This window comes from Nansenia antarctica (genome assembly GCF_963989245.1).
Source record: "Nansenia antarctica genome assembly, chromosome: 20".
Lineage (NCBI taxonomy): Eukaryota > Metazoa > Chordata > Actinopteri > Argentiniformes > Microstomatidae > Nansenia > Nansenia antarctica.
Genome location: NC_137693.1, coordinates 20396608 through 20424421, shown reverse-complemented (window position 1 = coordinate 20424421; position 27814 = coordinate 20396608). Strand labels below are relative to the sequence as shown.

At 48.4% G+C, this 27814-nt stretch overlaps 1 protein-coding gene across 1 annotated transcript; it reads right to left on the bottom strand.

Annotated features, from left to right (window-relative positions):
• Positions 1-4156: 4156 nt before the first annotated feature.
• On the bottom strand, positions 4157-27248 carry smg6 (SMG6 nonsense mediated mRNA decay factor; the record flags this gene model as incomplete). The annotated part of the gene is given in 23 exon segments (XM_080549525.1): positions 4157-5654; positions 6414-6495; positions 6967-7223; positions 7777-7921; positions 8121-8282; positions 10010-10189; positions 11532-11751; positions 12393-12558; positions 13738-13851; positions 13995-14140; positions 15373-15434; positions 22152-22376; positions 23522-23632; positions 23866-23944; positions 24363-24469; positions 24582-24692; positions 24926-25118; positions 25487-25654; positions 25656-26128; positions 26130-26205; positions 26207-26337; positions 26339-26545; positions 26547-27248. Coding segments are annotated over 23 exon segments (4248 nt in total). The 3' UTR covers positions 4157-5523.
• Between the last annotated feature and the right edge of the window lie 566 nt (positions 27249-27814).

Sequence of the window (27814 nt, the reverse complement as noted above, 5' to 3'; positions counted from 1 at the left end):
ACCCCTGTAGCCCCTTCAATAGATACCCCTGTAGCCTCTTCAATAGATACCCCTGTAGCCTCTTCAATAGATACCCCTGTAGCCCCTTCAATAGATACCCCTGTAGCCCCTTCAATAGATACCCCTGTAGCCTCTTCAATAGATACCCCTGTAGCCCCTTTGAATTGAATTGATTGAAAACCTTTATTGTCCCCAATGGGGAAATTTTGTTGTCAAACAGCTCAGTTAGGGCAGAAAACATTCAGTACAGAAAACAGAAAAACATTCAATAAAAAACATAAAACAGTGCAGGCTCAATAAGTAAAAAGTTCCAAAAGTTCCATCTCCAGGTCTCCCCCACCCTGCAGGGCCTGGTTGTAGAGTCGGAGTGCAGCTGGAATAAAGGACTGTCCAAATCTTTTTGTACTTTGACGGGGGAGAACAAATCTGTGGCTGAACTTGCTCCTCATCCCTGCCAGCTCGCAGTACATCGGGTGGGAGGGATTGGCCAGCATGGCCGCCAGTTTTTTCCCCATCCTCTGTTCTGCCACCACCTCTAGGCTGTCCAGCCCGGTCCCCACCACAGAGCTGGCCTTCTTCACCAGTTTGTTTAGCTTCGCAGCATCCCTGGCACAGATGTTTCCACCCCAGCAGGCCACGGCGAAGAACAGAACGCTGGCGACCACCGACTGGTAAAACATTCGCAGCAGCTTGTTGCAGACACCGAAAGACCTCAGCCTTCTCAGGAAAAACAGTCTGCTCTGCCCTTTCCTGAGAAGAGCCTCGGTGTTGTCAGTCCAGTCCAGTTTGTTATTAATTTGTACCAATCGATCAATAGATACCCCCTGTAGCTCCTTCAATAGATACCCCTGTAGCCCCTTCAATAGATACCCCTGTAGCTCCTTCAATAGATACCCCTGTAGCCCCTTCAATAGATACCCCTGTAGCTCCTTCAATAGATACCCCTGTAGCCCCTTCAATAGATACCCCTGTAGCTCCTTCAATAGATACCCCCTGTAGCCCCTTCAGCAGATACCCCTGTAGCCCCTTCAATAGATACCCCTGTAGCTCCTTCAATAGATACCCCTGTAGCCTCTTCAATAGATACCCCTGTAGCTCCTTCAATAGATACCCCTGTAGCCTCTTCAATAGATACCCCTGTAGCCCCTTCAATAGATACCCCTGTAGCTCCTTCAATAGATACCCCTGTAGCCTCTTCAATAGATACCCCTGTAGCCCCTTCAATAGATACCCCTGTAGCCTCTTCAATAGATACCCCTGTAGCTCCTTCAATAGATACCCCTGTAGCTCCTTCAATAGATACCCCTGTAGCTCCTTCAATAGATACCCCTGTAGCCCCTTCAATAGATACCCCTGTAGCCCCTTCAATAGATACCCCTTTAGCCCCTTCAATAAATACCCCTGTAGCCTCTTCAATAGATACCCCTGTAGCCCCTTCAATAGATACCCCTGTAGCCCCTTCAATAGATACCCCTGTAGCCTCTTCAATAGATACCCCTGTAGCCCCTTCAATAGATACCCCTGTAGCTCCTTCAATAGATACCCCCTGTAGCCCCTTCAATAGATACCCCTGTAGCTCCTTCAATAGATACCCCCTGTAGCCTCTTCAATAGATACCCCTGTAGCCCCTTCAATAGATACCCCTGTAGCCTCTTCAGCAGATACCCCCTGTAGCCCCTTCAATAGATACCCCTGTAGCTCCTTCAATAGATACCCCCTGTAGCCCCTTCAATAGATACCCCTGTAGCCCCTTCAATAGATACCCCTGTAGCCCCTTCAACAGATACCCCTGTAGCCCCTTCAATAGATACCCCTGTAGCTCCTTCAATAGATACCCCTGTAGCCCCTTCAATAGATACCCCTGTAGCCCCTTCAACAGATACCCCTGTAGCTCCTTCAATAGATACCCCTGTAGCCCCTTCAACAGATACCCCTGTAGCTCCTTCAATAGATACCCCTGTAGCTCCTTCAATAGATACCCCTGTAGCCCCTTCAATAGATACCCCTGTAGCCCCTTCAACAGATACCCCTGTAGCTCCTTCAATAGATACCCCCTGTAGCCCCTTCAATAGATACCCCTGTAGCCCCTTCAATAGATACCCCTGTAGCTCCTTCAATAGATACCCCTGTAGCCTCTTCAATAGATACCCCTGTAGCCCCTTCAACAGATACCCCTATAGCCCCTTCAATAGATACCCCTGTAGCCCCTTCAGCAGATACCCCCTGTAGCCTCTTCAATAGATACCCCTGTAGCCCCTTCAATAGATACCCCTGTAGCCTCTTCAATAGACCCCTGTAGCCTCTTCAATAGATACCCCTGTAGCCTCTTCAATAGATACCCCTGTAGCCCCTTCAACAGATACCCCTGTAGCCCCTTCAATAGATACCCCTGTAGCCCCTTCAATAGATACCCCTGTAGCCTCTTCAATAGATACCCCTGTAGCCCCTTTGAATTGAATTGATTGAAAACCTTTATTGTCCCCAATGGGGAAATTTTGTTGTCAAACAGCTCAGTTAGGGCAGAAAACATTCAGTACAGAAAACAGAAAAACATTCAATAAAAAACATAAAACAGTGCAGGCTCAATAAGTAAAAAGTTCCAAAAGTTCCATCTCCAGGTCTCCCCCACCCTGCAGGGCCTGGTTGTAGAGTCGGAGTGCAGCTGGAATAAAGGACTGTCCAAATCTTTTTGTACTTTGACGGGGGAGAACAAATCTGTGGCTGAACTTGCTCCTCATCCCTGCCAGCTCGCAGTACATCGGGTGGGAGGGATTGGCCAGCATGGCCGCCAGTTTTTTCCCCATCCTCTGTTCTGCCACCACCTCTAGGCTGTCCAGCCCGGTCCCCACCACAGAGCTGGCCTTCTTCACCAGTTTGTTTAGCTTCGCAGCATCCCTGGCACAGATGTTTCCACCCCAGCAGGCCACGGCGAAGAACAGAACGCTGGCAACCACCGACTGGTAAAACATTTGCAGCAGCTTGTTGCAGACACCGAAAGACCTCAGCCTTCTCAGGAAAAACAGTCTGCTCTGCCCTTTCCTGAGAAGAGCCTCGGTGTTGTCAGTCCAGTCCAGTTTGTTATTAATTTGTACCAATCGATCAATAGATACCCCCTGTAGCTCCTTCAATAGATACCCCTGTAGCCCCTTCAATAGATACCCCTGTAGCTCCTTCAATAGATACCCCTGTAGCCCCTTCAATAGATACCCCTGTAGCTCCTTCAATAGATACCCCTGTAGCCCCTTCAATAGATACCCCTGTAGCTCCTTCAATAGATACCCCCTGTAGCCCCTTCAGCAGATACCCCTGTAGCCCCTTCAATAGATACCCCTGTAGCTCCTTCAATAGATACCCCTGTAGCCTCTTCAATAGATACCCCTGTAGCTCCTTCAATAGATACCCCTGTAGCCTCTTCAATAGATACCCCTGTAGCCCCTTCAATATATACCCCTGTAGCCCCTTCAATAGATACCCCTGTAGCCCCTTCAATAGATACCCCTGTAGCCCCTTTAATAGATACCCCTGTGGCCCCTTCAATAGATACCCCTGTAGCCCCTTCAATAGATACCCCTGTAGCCCCTTCAATAGATACCCCCTGTAGCTCCTTCAATAGATACCCCTGTAGCCCCTTTAATAGATACCCCTGTGGCCCCTTCAATAGATACCCCTGTAGCCCCTTCAATAGATACCCCTGTAGCTCCTTCAATAGATACCCCTGTAGCTCCTTCAATAGATACCCCCTGTAGCCCCTCTTCAATAGATACCCCTGTAGCCCCTTCAATAGATACCCCTGTAGCCCCTTCAATAGATACCCCTGTAGCCTCTTCAATAGATACCCCTGTAGCCTCTTCAATAGATACCCCTGTAGCCCCTTCAATAGATACCCCTGTAGCCCCTTCAATAGATACCCCTGTAGCCTCTTCAATAGATACCCCTGTAGCCCCTTCAGCAGATACCCCTGTAGCTCCTTCAATAGATACCCCTGTAGCCCCTTCAGCAGATACCCCCGTAGCTCTTGAAGGACCAGAGCATTGGATAGACAATAACTTCAAAATGAATTGATTTTAATCAAAACAAATAGTTTATTGAAGAAACTAAGGGAACATTTAAAAACATGACATGAACTTTTCTGTGCCTGTTTTGAAACGTAGTGCTCTCAAACTGATAAGTATTTTAAAACAGTAACACATACAGTAAGCACAGCGAACCGAAATATTAAGAGAACACAGGGCCTAAACTACTACCCCACTAAAAAGGCCCTTAAGCAACAAACAACACATTCCAGAATGGACCAACACCAGATCAGCTGAGGAGCAAGAGCTAACTTTGATCTGGCTTGAAAGTTAATTACCAACTGGTGGTAAAAAAATGAAAAAAGAATAAAAGAAAGTTGAAATGGACAAAAAGATATGATACCACTCAAACAATGAACAGTCGAGGGTCGGTGACAAGGTTTAAAGAACTCTCTTGACAACCAGAAGCAGAGCTCTAAAGCTGATGAGGTCACATTTACAGAAGAAACACACACACAACCATGCACATCCGTGAACAAAAAAAACAACAACACACACCTACAACATAAAGATAAATCAGTTGTTTTTTCCCCTACTGTTTCTTTACAGAAACCCAGACTTGGAAATGACTCAAAGTCAACGTCAAGCTGGAGGAAAAAGACCCAAGTGGAAACTGAAATGAAAAACCACATCCTGGGTCAGCAGGAAACGGCATGACCACTTCCTGGTCAACAGAGCCTGACTCTGGGCCACAAAACATGGAGGGCCGTGAAATGAGGGTTAGGGTTTAGGCTTCAGTGTCCCTCCCTAAACAACCCGCCTCCGAGCCCTTCCATAGCCCACGTAGCCCTTCTCTCTCTCCTCCTCTGTGCTGCTATGGAGGCCAAAGCATCCAAACAGAGATATGAACACTCCTACTGGACAGGGCCTTCACTATCTTCCTCCTCCTCCTCCTCTTCCTCATAGTCCTAACCTCCCTCCGTCTCTGTCCGTCCCCTCATCTCCTCAGACTAAAATACTGTTGGCTTCATAAACACACACTTCAGAGAGAGGTACAGGCCGGGGCTGGACCAGAGAACCCATAAATGAACACTCAACACACACCTACCTCCTCTCCTTCTCTCCTCCTGCCTCCTACCTCTTCTCTATCACTACCTTTTCCTTCTGGTCCAGCCAACCCTGAGGCCTTACAAACTCTCCGCCCTTTTTCTTTAACCCATCTCTCCGTCAGATGCAAGCTGTTCGTTACACACACGCACACCTCACCACAAGCAGGGGGGAAAAAAGCTCATCTCGTTAAATGACTTCATTCGTTTCTCGTGCCCCCCCCCCAAAAAAAACGCCTTTAGTTTTAGTTCAGTTTGGTACAAATAAAAAGCGTTTTTTCTCCCTTTCTTCTCTTAGCTCCCTCCTCCTCTCATCATTTGCGTGTTTCTCTCCCACCCCAGGTTGAGTGGTCAGCGGTATTCAGCAGTTGGGTTCAGCACTGAGGGCTCCGGTCTGGCCCTGTTCAGCCCACTTTGGCCCAGCTGAGGAAGGCGGGGATGTCTCGGACCGGGACGTTTCGGGTCAGAGCTTTGACCCGCAGGTTACGGTCGTCTGTGAGGAGGACCACCTCCCTCCGCAAGCGCACTGGCCCGTCTGAGAGAGAGAGAGAGAGAGAGAGAGAGAGAGAGAGAGAAAGAGAGAGAGAGAGAGAAAGAGAGAGAGAGAGAGAGAGAAAGAGAGAGAGAGACAGAGACCGAGAGAGAGAGAGAGAGAAGGAGAGAGAAAGAGAGACAGAGCGAAAGAGAGAGAGAGAGAGAGAGAGAGAGAGAGGAAGGGAAGAGGGAGAGAGAGGGAGAGGGCAGGAGAGAGACAGAGACCGAGAGAGAGAGAGAGAAAGAGAGAGACAGAGAGAGAAAGAGAGAGAGAAGGAGAGAGAAAGAGAGACAGAGCGAAAGAGAGAGAGAGAGAGGAAGGGAAGAGGGAGAGAGAGAGAGAGAGGGCAGGAGAGAGACAGAGACCGAGAGAGAGAGAGAGAAGGAGAGAGGGAGAGAGAAAGAGAGACAGAGCGAAAGAGAGAGAGAGACAGAAAGAGAGGGAGAGAGAGAGGAAGGAAGGGAAGAGGGAGAGGGAGAGAGAGACAGAGCGAAAGAGAGAGAGAGAGAGAGAGAGAGAGAGAGAGAAAGAGAAGAGAGAGAGAGAGAGAGAGAGAGAGAGAGAGAGAGAGAGAGAGAGAGAGAGAAAGAGAGAGAGAGAGAGAGAGAGTCAGATGGTGCCAGTTTATGACAAATGACATTCAACAGTAAGTGTAGGCGCTGGACTGGTGGCCTTCGAAGCGATCTACGACATATCTTGACGGAACGCGTAAGTGTGTGTGTGCGTTACGGGGGTCAGGTCGGCGACAGGCCTACTTACTTCTCTGCGCGGGCATGAAGTCCTTGGCCTTGTCTTTGCAGTAGTGGAGACAGCAGGACAGGATCACGTCGTCATTATTCCCCTGAGGAAAAGAGGGTGAAAATATGAATCTAAAAAACTCTGGAGGATGTGTCCTCAGAGAGGAAGGCCATCGCCGACACCCACGCGTACCCACGCAGACCGCTGAGTCACTACCCATCGGCCGTCGGAGACTGAAGGTAAGGTTCCACCTTAACTGCTTCTCCTGAGACATTACCACTCCACAGCACTACGTCTCCTGAGACACCTGCTTCTCCCCTATACTACGCCTCCTAAGACTCTACTGTCCCCCTTCTACTGCCTCTCCAGTATCCCCCTTGTTCTGTCTCTCCAGTGTCCCCCTTGTACTGTCTTGTGTCCCCCTTGTACACGACGCCTGCCCTGGCCTGAGCTAGATTACGCCTCCTGCTAGAGAACTGCTGAATTGATGATTCACTTCCTTAGTCAAATGTATTGATTGTTAGTCGCTTTGGAATAAGGCGTCTGCTAAATGCCAAACGTGTCATGTGACTACCTGCTGTCCCGAGGTGTCCTCGCTGCGGAAGGCGATGGACTCCAGCTGGCTCCCCCTGCTGGTCAGAGCTCTGAGACACGGCTCCCGCGCCTCGAACCCTTGTTCCAGGAACGCCACGGCGACTCGGGCTTTCTCCTGCACCGCCCGCGCGTGGCCCGCGCTCACGTTGCCGCGGCTACCCCCGCCGCGCCCGACGGGGCCCGAGCCCCCGCCACCGCTCTCCTGACCCTTCGCCAGGCCGTCCAGCTCAGTGATCACTGACAGAGAGAGAGGGGGGGAGGGAGGGAGGGGGGGGGTGGAGAAGAGGGGGAGAGAGAGATAGGCAAACCTTTATATTATAATAATAATAATAATAACTTTTTATTTGTATAGCACTTTTCCTGCAAACGTTGCAGCTCAAAGTGCTTTAATCATTATATAATAATTATTTCATTATTTAGTCATTTAAAGGATATTAAATATATTTTTATATATATTAAAAAGATGGGTTTTTAGTCCTGACTTGAACATATTTGCTGAGGTTGCATGCCTAATGTAAACTGGCAGTGCATTCCACAATCTGAAGCATAAAATGAGAATGCAGCCTCACCAAACCTCTTCTTTTGTAAATGTGGTACACAGAGAAAAGCAGCGTCAGAAGACCTGAGAGCTCTATTGGGCTGATATATACTGTATATATGATACAAAAGGTCTTTCAGATATTCTGGTGCCAGTGATGCACAATTAAAATGTAGCCCCTTTAGAACTAACATGCTTTTTTACATAGAATGTCCTTGTAAATGATTGGTGGGTGTGTGAGCCCCTCCTCACCTATGAGAGGCACCACCAGGATGTAGATGGCAGACTGGAGGAGCTTCTTCAGGCCGTCCATGTGATCTATGAACCCGTTGGTGTCTGGGACCAGGAAGAGAGGACGCACCTCCAGCTCCAACTGACCACCCGTCTGCAGCACCGCCTGGAACACACACGCGCACGCTCACAAGGGCACAACATACTAGTGTGTGTGTGTGTGTGTGTGTGTTTGTGTGTCTGTGTGTGAGGGTACATTTAAACATTTAAAACACACAGTATGTGGATGCACAAACACACACGCATGCAATCAAAATAATGAGTGTGAGTGTGTGTGTGTGTGTGTGTGTGCGTGTGTGGGTTACCTGTATCTTGTCTCTACGTTTCTGCTGCTGGGCCACTTTGTTAGCCAGGACGTGGCGTCGAGCCCTCAGCTCTCTGATGTCATCCTCGCTGGCCCCGCCCTCCTCAGCGTCCGCCTCCCCCTCTGACAGGGACGACTCCGCCTCCACAATGACATCATCACTCTGAGTGAGTGGGAGCGAGGCGAGAACAGGAAAGAAATACTAAGTTACCATACTGCTGCATCTACCTTTACTAAGGAAAATCTAATTGTCAGATTCAAACTTACTGAGGGCCAAGCTGAGGTTTGTGAATACAATCTGGGGCCAGACATTTAGTACAATGATTTCGAGGAAATATAAGTAGGCTAGTAACTGTATTGAATAAAAAAAAATATTGCATGGATGCACAGATATTATCAAATAACCATCAAATATTATGCTTTTTCCATGTTTGTGGGTAATTCTTAATAAAAACTGATAAATAAAGCAAAACAGTATTTATCACAGCAGTAGCCTACTTTTGTCTGTAACAAAATAACAAATACCATCTTTGTTACCAGCATTGATTAATAAAGCAAAATAGCATTTATAAAATGCTGAACAATTAAAAAAAATAAAATACCTTCACAATTAAACAAAACACATCTGCATCACTATTGTCTTTAATAAAACAACACATAAGGTCTTTGTTACCAGCAAAACTGATTAGTAAAGCAAAATAGTATTTGTTCTGAACAATGATTTTCTATAAAATGATAACAGTTAAACAAAACACATTTGGATCACAGTACTTTTGTCTTTAACACAGGGTTCCCACACCTTGTGAAACATCAAATTCAAGCACCTTTCAAGGACTTTCAAGACTCAATTCCCTCAAATTCAAGGACCCAACACGGCATAGTTTGAGACAGAACTAGTTCAAGCACTTTCAGTGACCCGTGTCTATTTTCAAAAACCTTATGTGTGAGGGAGCTGTGAATGCAATCTTTATAATAGTGGAGGACATAGCAACAGCATGTAAGCCGTTCACAGAGGGTTCACAGAGAGTTTATTAAAAATTGCATTGAAAAGGTATGTGATGTTGTATGCCACGACAAGAAGCAGGCATTGGCAAATATCAGCATGGTCTCGAAATACCGTGGCTAGCTGGGTGAATGACCTGGCCTCCGACTTACAGATCCAGCTAAAAACTAAAGCCAAGGAATTTGATGAGAGTAGGAACAGGATCGACACTGCCCAGCTTTCCATATTCATCCGGGGGGTGGATGCTCAGTTTTCCGTCACCTTGGAACTTTTGGATATAAAAGCGATTCACAGGACAACGACTGGACAGCACATTTTCACACAAGTGAAAAATGCCTCCAAAGGTTATACTATTTCACATAACTGAAAATTGCCAACAATGACTCTTGACAAACGAGACACACTGGCCTCTGTCTCCCGTTTTCCTCTGTTGTATTCTGTTTCCCATCTTTCTTGAAATTGTCGATATTCATTGCCCACTTTTCTTTTTTGGCCATTGTTTATGCTAGCTACTTTTGGAAAGGTAGATTAATTTACGTTGTTTATATGGTGGCCTAGGTAGTCCATTTGGCCTTCATTCATTCTCTGATAAAAGTGGAGCGTGGTAGCGTGGTAGCGCCTCCTGCGTTTCAATGTTGTATTGTCACGGATGTAATTAAAATGCATAAAAATGTTTGTCAGAATTTATTGGCGGGCCGGGTTAAAAGCCGCTGCGGGCCACGGCTGGCTCGCAGGCCTTGTAATTGACATGTGTGATCTATGCTGTGACCAGGGGCCATTGGCAGTTATAATGCTAGAAGAACCAAGAAGTATTTTCTTTTATTATTATTTATTTATAGTAAAATAATGCTTTTTACTATACCCCACTTTACCCCACCCTCACCCACCTCTCTCTCCGTCTGCGAGTCTTCTCTCCTCCTTCCGTCCGTCGCCCGGCCGAGCGGTGGAGAGGTTGCCATGGAGACGTACTTCCCTCCTTTAAAGGCCAGCAGAGGCTCCTCCTGACCGCACAGCGCCTCCAGGAAGTACTTCAGGACCGTCACCCTCTTACAGTCGGCCGCTATCGTCTACGGGAACACATCAGGCCTCTTCACCACGTCATCATCAACGTAACCACACACCTGAGCCCGTCTCACTGTCCCCTCCTCACACCAACAAACAAGGTCACAGACTGCAGGGTTTTTCCTACATAGAGAATTATGAGGCGGCCGCCTCCGTCATATTTCTAGCCGCCTCCAGCTCTCGACAAAACTCTGACGGTTGTATTTTCTACAAGCGTTGCACTCGGTGGATTTGTCATTTCTAACTGCAATCGCGGCACTGCGCCGACTTGGTGGCGGGGGCGCTGTTTCGCAAATAAGTTACCTTCTGTGTTTGCTAGCGAAATAGCTGATAGTTGATGTTGACTGCTCAAGGAGAATACATACAGAATGCCCGAGAGCCTTATATTGTATTCTATTTTGAATGGTCATCTGGTGCCTGAATATTGTGTTCTCCTTTACATAAATAATGACATTTCCACCATAAATTGATGCAGAAAAGGCACAAATTGGTGCGTCTAAATTCACCAGAATGCAAGAAATTAAGTGTTTGATGCTCGTTTAAGGACCCCCAAGACAGCCCCGCTTCATGGGTTCCCCCTGATGTCAAACACCTCTGGTACCACCTCCGCCTCATTTTGATCCAGGAAAAACCCTGAGACTGTTTCCAGGTGAAAATAATCAGCAGCATTCACGCAAACCCAGTAACCAAGACAGAGAGGGAGGAGAGGTGATCTGAACATGGTCAGGGTTCAACATTAACGGTTGCCCCGATTGCAGGCGCCAGACCAGACCAGACGATCGTGGAGTGAAGATATTATTAAAGCGTACGCGCTGATGAACGACAGACAGGTGGGACAGGCGTACGCTTTAATAACATCTTCACTCCACGATCGTCTAGTCTGGTCTGGCGCCTGCGCCGTCCGTTGTTCTTCCTGCAACACCGACACACAGATCCAGGATCCAGCAGCGTTGTCGCTGTCGCACAAACGAACCCTTACTTGCACCGGGCAATCGGGGGGCAACCGTAAATGTTGAACCCTGATGGTGATGAATGTAACATCGTGAGCTTAGAATTATAAGGTTCTATCTCCGTCTAGGGTAGTTCAGAGATATTGAGCGTCAAAGTTTTTACATTCCATTATGTTTTGTGAGATGGAACCTTTGTATTTTATTAATTACTAACTCAAAAATGTCAACATTTTAAAAATAACACCACACAGGCATTAATAAACACCTAATGGATCAGATTATGTAAAAAACTAAATTTTGACAAAAATGGAGATAGAACCTTCTAATTCTAACGTCACGACATGTTTGTGTGTGTGTGTGTGTGTGTGTGTGTGTGTGTGTATACTGGGTTCCTCACCATGTCCGCGGGTCTGTCTATGTAGCAGGGTTCTTGCGGGGCGGCCAGCAGAGGGACAAACCCGGCCAGCAGCTTGTCCTCCTCCAGCAGCAGCAGCCTCAGCTCCTCGTCCCCCTCCCCCCCGTCCCCGTCCGCCTTGTACAGCGGCGCCTCCCCGTGGTCCACGTGCGCCAGCGAGTTGCACAGGTCGGCCAGGCAGCGCCACACGTCAGGACTGCCGCTGGGGGGGGGGGGGGGGGGGGCAGGAGAGGGAGGAAGGGGATGAGTGTGGGGGTGGGGGGACGAGGGTGAAATTTTTTATTTATATATATATATATAGAATATATATTTATTTTTTTAGAGAGAGAGAGAGAGAGAGAGAGAGAGAGGGGGGAATTCAAGCACTTTCAGTGACCCGTGTCTATTTTCAAAAACCTTATGTGTGAGGGAGCTGTGAATGCAATCACAGTTGTGTGTGTTCAATAGGGAGTGAGTGAGTATGGGTTGCATTCGCAATGAGAGAGAGAGAGAGAGAGAGAGAGAGAGAGAGAGAGAGAGAGAGAGAGAGAGAGAAAGTGAGAGAGTGTGAGAGAGATAGAGAGTGAGAGAGAGAGAGCGTGAGAGAGAGTGAGAGAGAGAGAGAGCGTGAGAGAGAGAGAGAGAGCGTGAGAGAGAGCGTGATAGGTGAGCGAGTCAGTGAGTGAGTGAGAGTGAGTGAGTGAGTGAGTGAGTGAGCGAGCGAGTGAGTGAGTGAGCGAGTGAGTGAGTGAGAGAGAGTGAGTGAGTGAGTGAGTGAGCGAGCGAGTGAGTGAGTGAGTGAGAGAGAGTGAGTGAGAGAGTGAGAGAGTGAGTGAGAGAGAGAGTGTGTGTGTGTCTACTCACTCTATACCACAGGGCGGGGGGTTCCATTGGTCCGGGTGGCCCAGCATCCAGTCAGACCAGACCTTCACGCTGGGCAGCAGCTCTCTCAGGTCCAACGGGAAGGCAGAGACCCGCACCATGCCCTCCGTCCCCTCCTCCTCATACCCTTCCTCTGCCGGGATGGGCTCTACCAGGGAGGAGGGGGGCGGAGGGAGGGTGAGATTGAGAGAGAGAGAGAGAGAGAGAGAGAGAGAGAGAGAGAGAGAGAGAGAGAGAGAGAGAGAGAGAGAGAGAGAGAGAGAGAGAGAGAGAGAGAGAGAGAGAAAGAAAGAGAGAGAGAGATCGTTTTAATTTCTAAAAATCTACTCTTGGAAGGTCAGCACCTCTCCTACCCCCCCCCTGTCCGCGTCAACAGAACAAAGAACGTGGCCTGGTGTGGTTCAGCGGTCTAGCTCCGCGGTCTACAGTCCGGCCCATGCCCTGCTGACATGCCCTCTCTCCCTACTTCTCCTTACTTTCCTGTCTGTCTTCACTGTATCTTCCCAATATAATAGAAAAATATGAGTGGGACTGTCCCAGTCAGAAAACAAAACAAAAACCAGAACAAAGAACGCCCCCCTCACACGATTGTTGACCAGGTTATAGTTTAATATACCCATATTCAACCTGCAGCTGCCTCCTTTATTATAGGCAACAACACTGCCATGGCAGCGCTGCTAGGCGCTGCTAGGATCCTGATGAGAGTGCGCAAATATGATCACATCACACCCATCCTCCACTCACTACACTGGCTTCCCATCTCCTCTCGGATCATTTACAAAATCTCACTGTTAACTCATCAATGCATTCACGGCAACGCACCCCCTTACCTCAAGGACCTGGTCAAATCCCACAGCCCCTCCACTCGCACTCTCCGCTCATCAAATGCAAACCTCCTCAAACCCACCAAAACCCACCTCCGCTCCATGGGAGACCGGGCCTTCTGCTCCATCGCCCCCGAACTGTGGAACGCCCTCCCTGCCCACCTGAGAGCACCACAGTCGGTCGACTCTTTTAAGAGCGGACTTAAGACTCATCTTTTTAACAAAGCGTTCCAATAGCCAGATTTGTATTATTTTTTTTTCTTTAGTTTTATGCCACAGTGTCTTTTTAACCTTTCTGCTTTTGATGTTTTTAGTGATCTTTATTGTGTTGTGCTGTTTTTGTTTCTTTTATTGACTGTAGCACTTTGAGATTCTTGAAATGTAAAGTGCTTTATAAATAAAATCCATTATTATTATTATTATTATTATGGCCTGTTCTTAAATAGACAAAAAATATCTATTGGCGTCCAGGACTGTGTGTGTGTGTGTGTGAGTGAGTGTACCTGCGGGCGTCTCTCTCAGTAGCTCGGTGCAGCGTTGTACCAGAAGTCCAAACATGGCCAGACCCAGAGCAGTGGTCTGCTCCTGTAGGACCGAGCGCACCTCCCCCTCCACACCTGACAGAGAGACCAAGGGACAGATGGACACATGTTGATGGGTATTGACAAATACCGTTGCTATTTTTCAGAAACCGCGGTATATGGTTTAACCGTGTAACCGGCCAAACCCTAGTGTGCGGGAGTGTGTGAGGGTGTGTTACCTCGGCTCTGAGCGTTGTGTATAGTGAACATGTTGATGGTGATGATCTGCAGCATGCGTGTGCTGCCCAGCAGGGAGGGGCTGTGCTGGAGAAGAGCCCGGAACTCCTGGAGAACACGACTCGCCACGTCAGGGAAGGACTCCATACTGGAACACACACACTTTAATCATTTATTTCTGTCCACATAGAAACAAGTATACAAGGACACAAATACTGAAGGCACAGATGGGATGCATTCACAAACAGACATGGACAATGTCTTTCACATACAACAGGACAAGACTCACGGGTACAAGTAACACCGTCTCCGCCATATTTGGCGGCTGCCAATAATCGCAGAGACAGAGCAATACTTGCTGAGCCTTTTTGCTTCTCCCTTGGACATTCCCAGTAGACGTAGTCCTCTGACAACCAATCTGTGCACATGTCCAAGACTGCCAAATATAAAGACTAATAGCGTACACCTATAGCCTAGCTCTGAGATGGTGTCTACAAGCTGCTGGTATTTCATGACCTTAGTCATGAAGGCTTCCTCTAGGCTTATATCAAAGGTGCATGCTACCTCTAATACAGACACCTCTCTGGACTCTTCATTAACAACAACAACATCTGGTGTGTTAGCAGACAACTGTGAAAAGTGACATTGGTCATTACAGAAATTGAACATGGATGCATTGACACAAGCATGTGTATACATTTTCACTGTAACTGGGAAGTGGAGTGATATGTCCTTTACTATTAGGCTCACAATTCTGTCATGACGTGCTATATACATTCCTTTGTAAACATAACAGCCATTCAAGATATGTGAAAGTGTTTCTGTAACCTGTTCTGTGGTGTGGTGCAAGCAATGAGGAACCTGAGTGGAGGGAAACCAAATAGAGAGGTTGAGTCTGGTAGGAAGGACTTGTAATCTGGCCTTGGTTGTGAATATGACAATGTCCTCATCGAGTGCAGTGTTTTTTTTTCTCACACACACACACACACACACACACAGACACACAGACACACAGACACACACAGACACACACACACATACACACACACACACACACACACACAAACACCCAGACACAAACAAACACCCAGACAGAAACAAACACCCAGACACAAACAAACACACACACACACGCACGCACGCACGCACGCACGCACAGGCAGAGACACACGCAGATACAGAGACACACCCAGACAGAAACACACACAGAGTTTTAGAAACTAAGGTCGGTCAATATAAGGTTCTTTCATCATCATCCATCCATCCTTCCTTCCTTCCTTCTTTCCTTTCCCCACAACCAATATCAAAAACTAAATCTATAACTTCACCAAATGCATGACATTCATGGTTTCTATAAGACAAACAGGAGACACAACTCACCCTACTTTAGTAAAGAGCTTTCCATGAGCATGGAGAAAACTCAGGATGAACCTCTTGTTGAGCTGGAGGGAAAGGGGAAGGAAAAGAGATGAAAAAGGGTGGGAGAGAGACAGACAGAGGATGAGTAGGTTAGTTTATATTTCAGTATTGTCTCTACAAAAAAATACAAATCTTCCAGCATTAAAAAGCCACAAAAAATGAGCCCGCAGATAAGAGGACTTCTAGTGGAGCTGGAGAGAACTACAACACAAATGTTTCCTCCATTTGACCACTTCAACACATGACAGGAGAGAGAACAGAGAGCCAAAGGAAGGTATCCCTCCGCTCTAAACAACTTCACTCTTCTGTGCAGCTATGAGACTGCACCGACTGGTTCACCATATTGCTTTGACTATTGCTTTGACAATGATTAAAAAAATTATCAAAAGTTTCATTATTGTCTCTATCTTCCTCACATGCTCAGCAAACACACACGCGCACGTGAATGCAAACTTCGTAAGCCATTTCTATTCTAGTTTCAGAGTAGCTGGCTACTAAGAGAACGTGTTTGATTTTGAGCTACACAGAGACACTGACCATAGAGACCTACACAGAGACACTGACCATGTACACCAGGGTTCAACAACTGATGGAGGGAAAGATGGAGGGAGGCGGAGGGAAAGAAAGGGAGAGAAGCACACAGGTCGATCGACTAACACACCGGTCGTATCTGATTTGGCGCAGAGCTGGTAGTTGACGAGAACAACTAAACGATGACAAACAGACTGGTGTTCTCCGTGAGAGGGTCAATGACGGAGTGTGAGACGGGTTCTGAGAATCCATTGATTTTGCCAACTGGAAAAGTCTGTAACAAGGCTGGCTTGACGAACCTCTGACGCAAACGAGCGCACACACGCACACGCACACGCACACGCACACGCACACGCACACGCACACGCGCACGCACACACACACACAAAATAGGACGGCAACCTTTCCTGACAGGGTGCACCTTCGAGAGTGTGTGTGAGTGGATAGATGTGTGTGTGCGTGAGTGTGTGTGTTTACGCGGGCGTGTATCCATGGAGACGGTGATGACGGGTGCACGCAGCCCACGGTGCCCTGTCCGCTACGGAGGCTGAGTCACACACACACTTCCTGCACAAGGAGACATCTGGGTGTTCAGGAAAGCGTGTGCGTGTGTGTGTGAGGTGTGTGTGTGTGTGTGTGTGTGAGGTGTGTGTGTGCGTGTGAGGTGTGTGTGTGTGAGTGAGTGAGTGTGAGGTGTGTGCGTGTGAGGTGTGTGTGTGTGTGTGTGCGTGTGAGGTGTGTCCGTGTGAGGTGTGTGTGTGTGCGTGTGAGGTGTGTCCGTGTGAGGTGTGTGTGTGTGTGTGAGGTGTGTGTGAGGTGTGTGTGTGAGGTGTGTGTGTGAGGTGTGTGTGTGAGGTGTGAGGCGTGTGTGAGGTGTGAGGCGTGTGCGTGTGAGGTGTGTGTGTGCGTGTGAGGTGTGTTCGTCTGAGGTGTGTGTGCGAGGCGTGTGCGAGGTTTGTGCATGTGAGGTGTGTGTGTGAGGTGTGTGTGTGTGTGTGAGGTGTGTGCGTGTAAGGTGTGTGCGTGTGTGTGAGGTGTGTGTGCGTGTGAGGTGTGTGTGTGTGCGTGTGAGGTGTGTGTGTGTGAGGTGTGTGCAGTGTTGCCACAGTTACTTTGAAAAAGTATACTGATTACTGATTACTCCTTTAAAAAGTAATCTAGTTACTTTACTGATTACTTGATTTTAAAAGTAACTAAGTTAGATTACTAGTTACTTTTTTAGTTACTATTGGCAGCTGCCTAGGCACCCGACCCCCCCCCCCCCCCCGCAACATAAAAATGAAAACTGGTTTTGCCAAAACTCACTTTATTTTAACAGTAACTTAAATTACATAATTAAACTTTAAACAATAACTTAAAACAACAAAATAAAGAGTCTTTCTTTGCCTCACCCAACATAAATACTTGTTTTTAAACAATAAAATAAATATAATCTTTATTTAACAGTAACTAGCAAGGAGTGGTTTCACAAAACCTAAAACCTACCCTGACCATTCAGGCTTTTACCACAGGACAATATTTTCTTGCCAGCACAGAGTGTACAACGAACATTTATGTTCTTGTCATCCTTTGCTGACACAAACTCAAAATAATCCTTATATTTCCAGCTATTTAACGCATATCTCTGTTCTCGCTCCATTCTTCTGTTTACACTGTGCAATCAGCGTGGTGATACACGTGAGCGATTCTGCTGCAACCTCGTGTTGAAAACGTGAGCACTGACGTCACTCCCCAAGACGCGAGAAAAGCAAACAAATGTTTGTTTACTATCGAACATTACAAAGAAATACTGCATTTAGCCTAAGTTATGAGGTAGTAACGCAATAGTAACGCACAGTCACTTGAATAAGTAACTTTAATCCGATTACTGATTTGGAAATAGTATCGCGTTAGAATACTCGTTACTGAAAAAAGTATTCAGATTAGAGTAACGCGTTACTTAGTAACGCGTTACCGGCATCACTGGGTGTGTGTCTGTGAGGTGTGTGTGCGAGGTGTGTGTGCGTGTGAAGTGTGTGTGTGTGTGTGAGAGACTGAGCAAAAGAGAAAGTATGTATACTGTACATGTGTGAAAGAGAATGTACTAATATCTGATTTTGTGTGTGTGTATGTAAGTGTGTGTCCATTTTCAGGGCAGCTCTAACGAGGTAGCACTCGCGTTAGCCTAGCGTGTTAGACAGAGTGTTAGCCTAGCGTGTTAGGCTAGCACGGCCCTGCAGGTCAGAGGGGGGGGGGGGGGGGAGACTAAACGCCACCTTCCTGTATCAGCATCCCACTGACAGCTCCACTCGGTCAAATCCCTCAGACTTTAACCCCAACAACCAAACACTTAGCCCTAACCACATTTTGTACTAAATTCCCTTAGTGAGACAAGTAAGTCAGAGCTGTGGTTGAGGAGAGAGGCAGCCAGGAGCTGAGAATGTGTCCAGAGTAGATTAGGGGACAACGGGAGGATGGGGAGGAGTCTGGCAGAGACAGAGGATGGGGACTTTGACTCTCCAGAGCAGGGTTTCCGTTAACCGGTAATTACCGGTCTTTGTCCGATAAAATCTGTTGAAGTCCGACATATTTAAACCTCTTCGGTCATAATGTCCGGTGAAAATAATTCCCTCTAAGCACAATTTGAATACAATTTGCTAAAATTAATTTGTCACATATTCTGATTCCTTCTACATTAAAAAAGACGAATATATAGGCTATATGTTTTCTTTTATTATTAATGTGTAGACTAGCCTACGCGATGAACAAACAGCGGCAGGGTTGCCAGATGGGATTGACAATTTACAGCCTAACTAGTCCGCTAAATAACCGCTAAACCCAGTAGCCCATTCGGCGGTAACCCGCCCCATCTGGCAACCCTGTCTCTCAACGGCGCGAGTAGTTTCGTCAGTTCATTTAGTTTGATCTAGTCTAAATAAAACCACTGCAGTGACCGGAGTCAAGGTTCTGCGTGTTTTGGATGTGCTAGAGCAGCGGTTCCCAAACCTGTGGGCCGAGAGTACTGCAAGTGGGCCGCCAAATCATGGGCAAAAAAAATGTTTTGTTACAAAAAGAAAAGATAAAAAATCTTGGATTGAACAGCCTTGATCGTATTGTGTGTGGTCTGCGTCGATATTTCCATCCGAAAAGAAGAAGTCAGCTCGCTTCTTGATTGGCTACATTCCATCCCGGACTCGCGAACAGGGTTGCCAGATGGGATCGACATTTTCCACCCTAACCACAGTCTAAAACCGCTAATTCCACCCAAAAAACCAGAGCCCATCTGGCAACCCTAGTCGGGAGTCGGGAGTTGCCCACACACATAAGGATGTTTGGTCGTAAATATTGAACACATACAACATTTTACGATCTTGGTATTTGATCACCTGCTATATAAAACATCGCCGCTCGGCTTTAATGGTTTAACCGCTATTTATTTATATATTTTTTGCCACGCTCCCTCTAGTTTTTGGTCAAATTACGTCATTGTTTTGAGCGCTCGTGCGCGTTTCATGCGCGTGCACGCGGGGAAAAAGTCGCGCTGCTGAGTGGGCCGCGAATACTGGACATATCTGTAAAGTGGGCCGTGAGTCCTAAAAGGTTGGGAACCGCTGTGCTAGAGCACAGTGAATGACCACCGAGGGCCGTGAGATGCGGCTAGTAAAGGACGCTAGCCATCTCAACCCCGTTCATTGATTGAGCCTGCCGTGCCCGTTCCAGCCCTGAGTCGGGAGTAGTGCGCTACTATCGACAACCTGGGCTACTGGTACCATTAATTAGGATTGATTAGATTAGGTTGACAATACCACACTACATTTGAGTTTAGGGATATCAATGTTATATATTTGTGTATGTTTTATCTTTATGTATTAAATGTTATAATTGTTCCACATTTGAGACCTGTCTTCCCCCCACTCAGTTATTCAGTCGGTGTCCAATGTCCATCATTTATTAAGTTCAATTTAGTCTATCTATAGTGTTAGAGTTGAATTAAATTGAAATAGTCCACGGGTGTGTATCCCCCCGATACATCCTCCTCATTCTCATACTCCCGAGTCCGAGTAAGTATGATTTGACAGGCAGCTAGACTTAATGCCTTCCCAATCAGCGAGACGTGGTTATAGAAATGACGTTGTTTTATTGATAAAAAGGGTAAAACTGGAAAGAGAATATAAAAAACTTACATTACTGTCGTGAAACTATTTAACACACTTCAGTTAACGTAATGTGGAGTCCGTTCATTGATCGATCGATGCAGTCCGTTCAAATAGCCATCAAAAGCTAAACTAGGCATACTTAAAATTACCAATTACATACTCAAATACCATTAATGCAATTGAAATAAACATCTTAAAGTAGCCTACAGTCGTAATTCAAAGTAGCAAAGGTGACTAGGCTGCCCAGTGTGGCGCGCGTGCAGCCCTGGACATATTATGCCACAGTAGCGCATGCGAATCATGAAAGCCTATATTATTATATAGTTCGCGATCTAATCGTATCGGATGAGAAATAGACATTAAATGGCATAGGCCTATATAGGCTACACAACAGCTAATCACCGCGACAAACACCTATATTATATATATCTAATATGATGACCGGAATTTCTCCCGTTTGTCCGACACATTGAAATCTTCCCGGACACGTTGACCGGCACCAATTTTTTCTAACGGAAACCCTGCTCCAGAGACAGACAGACACACACAGAGAACAAAGAGAAGAGTATGACATGATACCTCTCCACTCAACAGAAGAGACACACAATGAATGAAATAGAGAGAGAAACAGAGGAGTCAAGACAATGAAAGAGAAAGAGAGAGAGAGAGAGAGAGAGAGAAATTAATTCAAACAAACAAAAAACTTATCAGAGCATTCAAGACGAGACTTGAAAATAAAAAGCTCAGAGAGGAAATAATAACAGCAGAGGAAATTATGGAAAGAGAGAGAGAGAGAGAGAGAGAGAGAGAGGGAGAGGGAGAGAGAGAGAGAGTGAGAGAGAGAGAGAGAGGACAGAAAGGGAGAAAGCGACAAAGAAGGAAGGGGTATTGAGCTTGTTGTAATGGTCTTTGTTGTGTGTCCACTTGTGTGGGAGGGGTTCCTGGAAGGTTTCTATTATTTATTTATTTTAAATCATTTGTCGTGTCCCTGCCTTACACAAGACAGCCACTGGGCACTCACTCACACACACACAGTTAGATGACACAGGAGAAAGAACCTGAAGATGCTTTAGACATACAGCACTGTGCACGTAACAGGGTTGTTGTGTTCTGTGTGTGTGTGTGTGTGTGTGTGTGTGTGTGTGTGTGTGTGTGTGTGTGTGTGTGTGTGTGTGTGTGTGTGTGTGTGTGTGTGTTGGGGGTGTCACAGTATGAGATTTTTACAGTATGATAATCTGCATGCTCAAGTTCCCGGTAACTACGTTTTTATTATTTTATATATTTTTACAAAAAGAAAAAAGGTCTACTGTAACATTTAAAATCTCAAATGAGATAATAAAATGTGGACTGAAAGAACAGTGGTGTAATTGCATAAGTGCTTTAAAGAGCGGTGCTTGGTTCTGGAAAGAAAAATAAAATAAAATATATATCTATATAAGCATAGCCTATAAAATAAGTGAGCTGTCATTGTGAATCTTCAGACAGTCACAAATAGGCCCGTCTGTCTGAGAGAAACTCATCTCCTGTCAGAGTCCACAGAGCTCTCAAACCCCAGACTCCCAGAAGTGTTCCTCACTTTACTCTGTTATGGGTTGCATTACGCGTCACGCCTATTATGAAAATACAGCTAAAACATTTACCCCCCGCTTCTCAAACTGTCCTTTTGATTCACCTTTGATCAATTCACCCGCTTATGTTATTTTCGCAGGGCTTCTGGAACACTTGAGCGATGAGTAGACCGGCGCAAATGTCTTCTGATATCGCTTGCGTTGTGAACAATAGATCATAATCATAATCACGGAAATTAAAAACTGTTTAAGTTCTGAAAAAAGTAGCTGAAAATGAGTTTGCGGCCAGCTTCTTGCCTCCTGGCTTGTGGAACACACAACACACCGGCGCTGGTTTCAGCAGCACATTGAGCAGCAACACCGGTGAACCCAGAACCTTACAGGACGGCAATTCTTTCTGTATGATAACTCCAAAGTTTGACATGGTGGTTTACCACAGAACAGCTGCACAGTGGCATCCCTAGTGTGTGTGTGTGTGTGTGTGTGTGTGTGTGTGTTTACTCACATCGCTGGCACTGAGGTTCCCCAGCTCTCCGTCCTGTTCTGAGTCTCTGCTGGACTCACTCCCGCCCCTGTGTGATGACGGAGCCCCTCCGTGTCCGCTGGGACGGACCCAGGTCTCCACACGCGCCCCCTCCTCCCCCCTCCCTCCTCCTCCTCCTCCTCGCACCGCCGGCCCCCGGGAGCCCCCCTCTGACTCCTGCTTCCGTCTGCGGTCCAGCTGTTCCGCCTGGGGGGGGGGGGGGGGCGGGGGGGTTAGTGGTCAGGACCTTTTCATATGACCAGTTAAAGCTAGCTATGGGTGGAAGGATCTGCTTGGCCACATAAAAACAATGCCTTCCAATACTCCATCCATCTGGACCATCCAGGGTTGCACGGCACTCATCAGTAAACAAGACTGTTTGGAAATTAGTCTTCATGTATTTCTGAGCCCACTGTCATGCTGCAAAGAATACCTCTGTGTCATTGGCTGCTATAGGCATAAAAGGAGAGAAACTCATGGTGTGGCCCCCATCTTCCCCTGACCTCAACCCTATTGAGAACCTTTGGAGCATCCTCAAGCAAAATATATATGAGGGTGGGAGGCAGTTCACATCAAAACAGCAGCTCTGGGAGGCTATTCTGGCATCCTGCAAAGAAATTCAAGCAGAAACTGTCCAAAAACTCACAAGTTCAATGGATGCAAGAATTGTGAAGGTGATATCAAAGAAGGGGTCCTATGTTAACATGTAACTTGACCTGTTAAGATGTTTTTGTTTGAAATAGCTTTTGATTTCAGTAAATATGACCTCCTAATATGACCTCCTAACCCTAAATTCATCAAATTACCATTTTTAGTTCTTTACAACCTATAAAATGTTTTGAAACTCTGTTGTGCATAATAATTTGGAACAGTGCATTTTGAGTTTTTTATTTTTAAAACAAATACTGTTATCATTGGGAGGTTTGTTCAATAAAATTTGAATTATACTCTAACGGTTGATGACTTGAAAATTATACTGATTGTCATTTGCATCGACTATTTAGGAAAATCTGAGAACAATATAATTTGCATAATAATTTGGAACGAGGTGTATATATATATGATTCTAAGACTAACAAAGTATAAATCCTATAGTTAATTGGGTAGAACATCTATAGGAGGATGTGTCTCTGTGTAGGCCTGTATGTCTTTGTGCCTGTGGCCATAGATGTGGAGGCAGGCAGCATAAGGAGAGCTGCTCTGTGGTTGTCTGAGAGGCCAGCTGACCTTGTGTGTCTGGGTAATGTGTGGGCTGTTAGTGTGTGTGTCTGTGTGTGTGTGTGTGTGTGTGTGTGTGAGAGCGTATGTGCATGTCTCTCTCTCTCTCTCTCCATCTGTGACGCATGTCTGACCTTGCGCTTGGCCTCTTCAAACAGACTCATTAGACTCTCTTTGGCCGTCAGGATGGGGTTGGAGGCAGCCAGGCTACGCATATAGTAATACACCGCATCCAACTTCCTCTTCTGAGAGACGGAGACACAGAGACAGAGAGACAGGGAGACACAGAGACAGAGGGTCAGTGGAAGAAGATTCAGTACAAGTGAAAGTGAAACACTTTTTTTTCTTCTTCTCCCCCCCCCCTCAAATTCTTGTCTTTACTGACACCCACTAGCAAGTGAAGAAAAACAACAACCACATAAACACGATAAAAACAAGACCCAGTCGACGGCACCCAATGAATCCAACCGTCTCTTACGGTGTAGACGGCTAGCAGGGCCAGCTGGTTGTACGGCCGTCCGTTCTTGGGGGCGATGTGCTGGGCTTTCAGGTACCAGCTGACGGGGACCGGGAACAACAGACACCTCAGAGTCAGTCAACTCTTTATACCAACGTACCATCCACCCATATGTTGGTAACCACAAAAAAACACACAGGGCCGGTTTCACAGACAAGGCTTAAGTCTAGTCCTGGACTAAATCACACTTTCAATGTAAAATCTCCATTGAAGATGGTTTTTAGTCCAGGATTAGGCTTAAGCCTTGTCTGTGAAACTGGCCCACAGTGTTCTAGCTTTGCTCAATGGCGGACGGGAACTTCTGCAGTCGTCACCTGTGAGCTTATACAGGAGTCTGTGACGTAGAATAGGACAATATGTCATGTCTTTTCTATATGAACCGTCTGAAACAGTCTACTCTCTCAGGGATATGGCCGTGGTAACCGTGACAACATTGGGGGGGGGGGGGGGGGTGTTACCTTCGAGCCTTTCCGTAGTTGGCAGAGTCGCTGGCCTGCTCCCGGTAGCGGGCGATGTCACCCTGACAGATCATACAGCGCTGAGCACTGATCAGGGCGTACTTCACCTGGAACACACACACACACACCAAAAAAATCATATTGTTGTATAGAACATATACAACGTATAGAACATATAAAACGTATAGTACATATATAATGTATAGATGAGGGTTTTACCGTCTTGCGTAGTGGGCGAGCTCTGATGGCGATGCCGTCCATGTAGTCCTCCAGTTTGAACTGGAACACTGTCTGCAACTTCTTCAGCAGGGTGTCAAAGAACAACGCCCCCTAAGAAACGAACACAACCCACAGAATGAATGACACATACAACCTCAACACAATGTCAATCCTAAAACGTCCATGCAGTCTTCCAGACGTTCTGTATAACTCCATCCATAACTATCCCATTAAACCGAAAGATGATTTCTAGCCTAAGTATTAACACGAGAACGTGGGTTAAGCGTAAACATTTCAGGTTAGGACACACTTCACTAGTCGGTGGGTTGTTTGTGTAACGGTACCTCGTCCAGCAGAGTGAGGAGCATGGTTCTGATGCGCGGGGCGGTGTCGGTGCTCGGGTCTTTAAGAACCTGTCGGAACCGTTCGATGACCTGGTAGAAGACGTTCTTCCACAGGGCCTGGTCCAGGTTCTGAGAGTCCGAGAACTCGATGTCGGTCAGGATCACGCGCTCGTAGAGGGTTAGCAGGTCAGCTCTGGAACACACAAAGAGACACACAGACGCAGACACCGACACACACATTAACATCTCCTTTCCTTCATCTAAGTACACCCCCCCCCCCCACCTGAGCTGAGACAATCTTACCATCCTCTCATCCTCTCTCCAGCCCACTCCCACCCTCCCTCCCCCCCTCTCTCTCTCTCTCTCTCTCTCTCTCTCTCTCTCTCTCTCTCTCTCTCTCTCTCTCTCTCTCTCTCTCTCTCTCTCTCTCTCTCTCTCTCTCTCTCTCTCTCTCTCTCTCCCTCTCCCTCCTCCCTCTCTCTCTCTCTCCCTCTCCCACCCTCCCACCCTCTCTCTCCCTCCCACCCTCCCACCCTCTCTCTCTCTCTCTCTCTCTCTCACCTGAGCTGCGCCATGCGGTCCAGCCCCTCAGAGCTCAGCCTGTCCCTGGACAGCAGGTTGCTGAGTTGGGCCTCCTGGGTGTCGGCGGCGCGGAGCAGCCTCCCCAGCTCCCCTCTGGCCTGCTGCTCCGCCTCCTCGGGGGTCAGACTCCCCCCCGTCCCCCGCCCCCCCCGCCGCCGGGGGGTACACCTGCCCCCTGTAGCCCGCGTAGAACTGCCCCATGCCCGGGGACGGGTACATGCCGTTGGAGGGGGGCATTTGATAGGGCGACATGTGGTAGGGGTACGGGTAGCGGGGGTTAGGGTTGGCGGGTACGGGGTAGCCGTACGGGTTGTCGGAGTTCTGGAACTTGTAGTAGGCCATGGCTGCCGCCTGCTGCTGGGCCTGGAAGTGCTCCCCCTGGCGGACGGGAGGACTGCCCGCCATCTCGTCGTCCGTGTCCAGGAAGTGAAGCGGGCCGTACCCGCCGGCCGTCTGCAGGTACATGGGCTGCTGGAGCGAGGGATGCTGGGACAGCTGGCTGCGGGCCAGGGCGGGTTTCTGGTCGGGGTTGTTGGGGTCCCAGAGTCGTCTGGTTCCCCCGCCTCTCCCTCCTCTCCCTCTGGCCGGCCCCGCCCCGCCTCCCCTCCCTCTGATCCCCCCCGAACAGGAGCCTCTGCCCCGGCTCCGGCGAATTGGAGAGGTCCGTGTGGGCGGGGAGCACCAGGATGCCCCTCCCCCCCGCGGGGGGGAGGAGCCGAGCCGTGTCTCCGACCCTGAGGGTCCTCGCCGCCGGGGGGCCCCGAGGCGGCCTGAGACGACCCGCCGCCTCTGAGTTTCTCCATAGAGACCCGGAGGATCCCGCCCCTGCCCGCCCGGTCCTCGGTGTCCTCCTCCCTTCCCTCTGTTCTCCTCCTCCCTCTTCCTCTCCGGGCTCCGCTCCTCCTTCCCGTCCCTCCTCCTCCTCCTGTCGTCCGCCCGGTCGCCCGTTCCTCCGCTCTCCTCCAGCGAGTCTGTCGACGACATCTCTCTGGTGGGCCTCCTCCTTCCTTCACTCCCTCCACCACCACCACCTCCTCCTCTTCCTCCTCCGCCACCCCCCCTCCCCCCTCCCCCGGCGGCCCAGCCCCAGGCGGTCGCGTCCCGCCCTGTTCTCCCCTGGTCCGTGTCCCTGCCCAGGCCCGTCCAGACTGGTCCCGCTGCTAGCCGAGCTGGTGCTGTAGGTGCGTTGCCGGGGGCGCCGGATGTCGGATTTGGAGTAGCGCTTAGAAGACAGGGTGGTGTTGTGCGTCTCGCTTCGCTCGCTTCCTTCCTCTCTCCCTCTCTCGGCCCGGTACCGGTCCGTCTCCCCCTCCGTCTCTCCGTCCCGGGGTCTGGGTTTGTTCCCTCTCCGGTTCTCCCGGTCCGAGTGTCTCTCTCTTCCCTTCGCCGGGTGTGGGTTTCCGGTCCGACCCGCCTCCCTGTCTCTGTCCCCCTCCGACGCTCTCCTGTCTCTCTCTCTCTCCGTCATCCCTCCCTCGCTCTTCTCCCCTCCTCCTCCTCCTCCTCCCTCCGCTCTTCCTGTCCTCCTGTTGTCCTGGTTCTCCTCCTTCTCGCCTCCTCTGTTCCTACGGTTTCCTCTTTCTCTCCTCTTCTCCTCCGTCTTATCGCCTCCTTCGTTTTCTCCTCCTCCTCCACCCCCAGCTCGGCTCCTCCTTCCCTCACTGCTGGGTTTTCCCCTCCTCCCTCCTCCTCCTCCTTCCTCACCCCCTCCTCCTCCTCCTCCTCCTCTCTTACCCTCCATCTCTTTCACACTGAGTTTGTCGACCTTGTTGGTAAGGATCTCCACTACAACGTCAGAGACGGCTGCTGTTCTCCCCGCTTCTCTCCCAGCTTCTCTCCCCGCTTCTCTCCTCCCCTGCTTCCTGTTACTCTCCTCACCTCCCCCTTTAAATCCTTTCACCTTATCCCCTCTCTCCTTCTTGCCCTCCCTTTCTCTTGCTTCCTTCTGTGTGATTAGGTCTGTCCCCACCTCCTTCTCTCCTGCCTCCCTCTTGGCTGAGTCTTTCCCTGTCTCTCTCTCTCCTGCCTCCCTCTGTTTGGCTGAGTCTTTCCCCGTCTCTCTCTCTCCTGTCACCCTCTGTTTGGCTGAGTCTTTCCCCGTCTCTCTCTCTCCTGTCACCCTCTGTTTGGCTGAGTCTATCCCTGTCTCTCTCTCTCCTGTCTCCCTCCTCGGGGTTGCCTCTTTTTTGGCTTCCTCCTTCATCAGTGGGGCAGGAGGTCTTTCCTGCTCTCTGCCTGGTCCAGGCTCCTTCCCCTGGGTACTTCTTCGGCTGCCGGGCTGGTAGATCTCGCGGTCCGGTTTCCGTT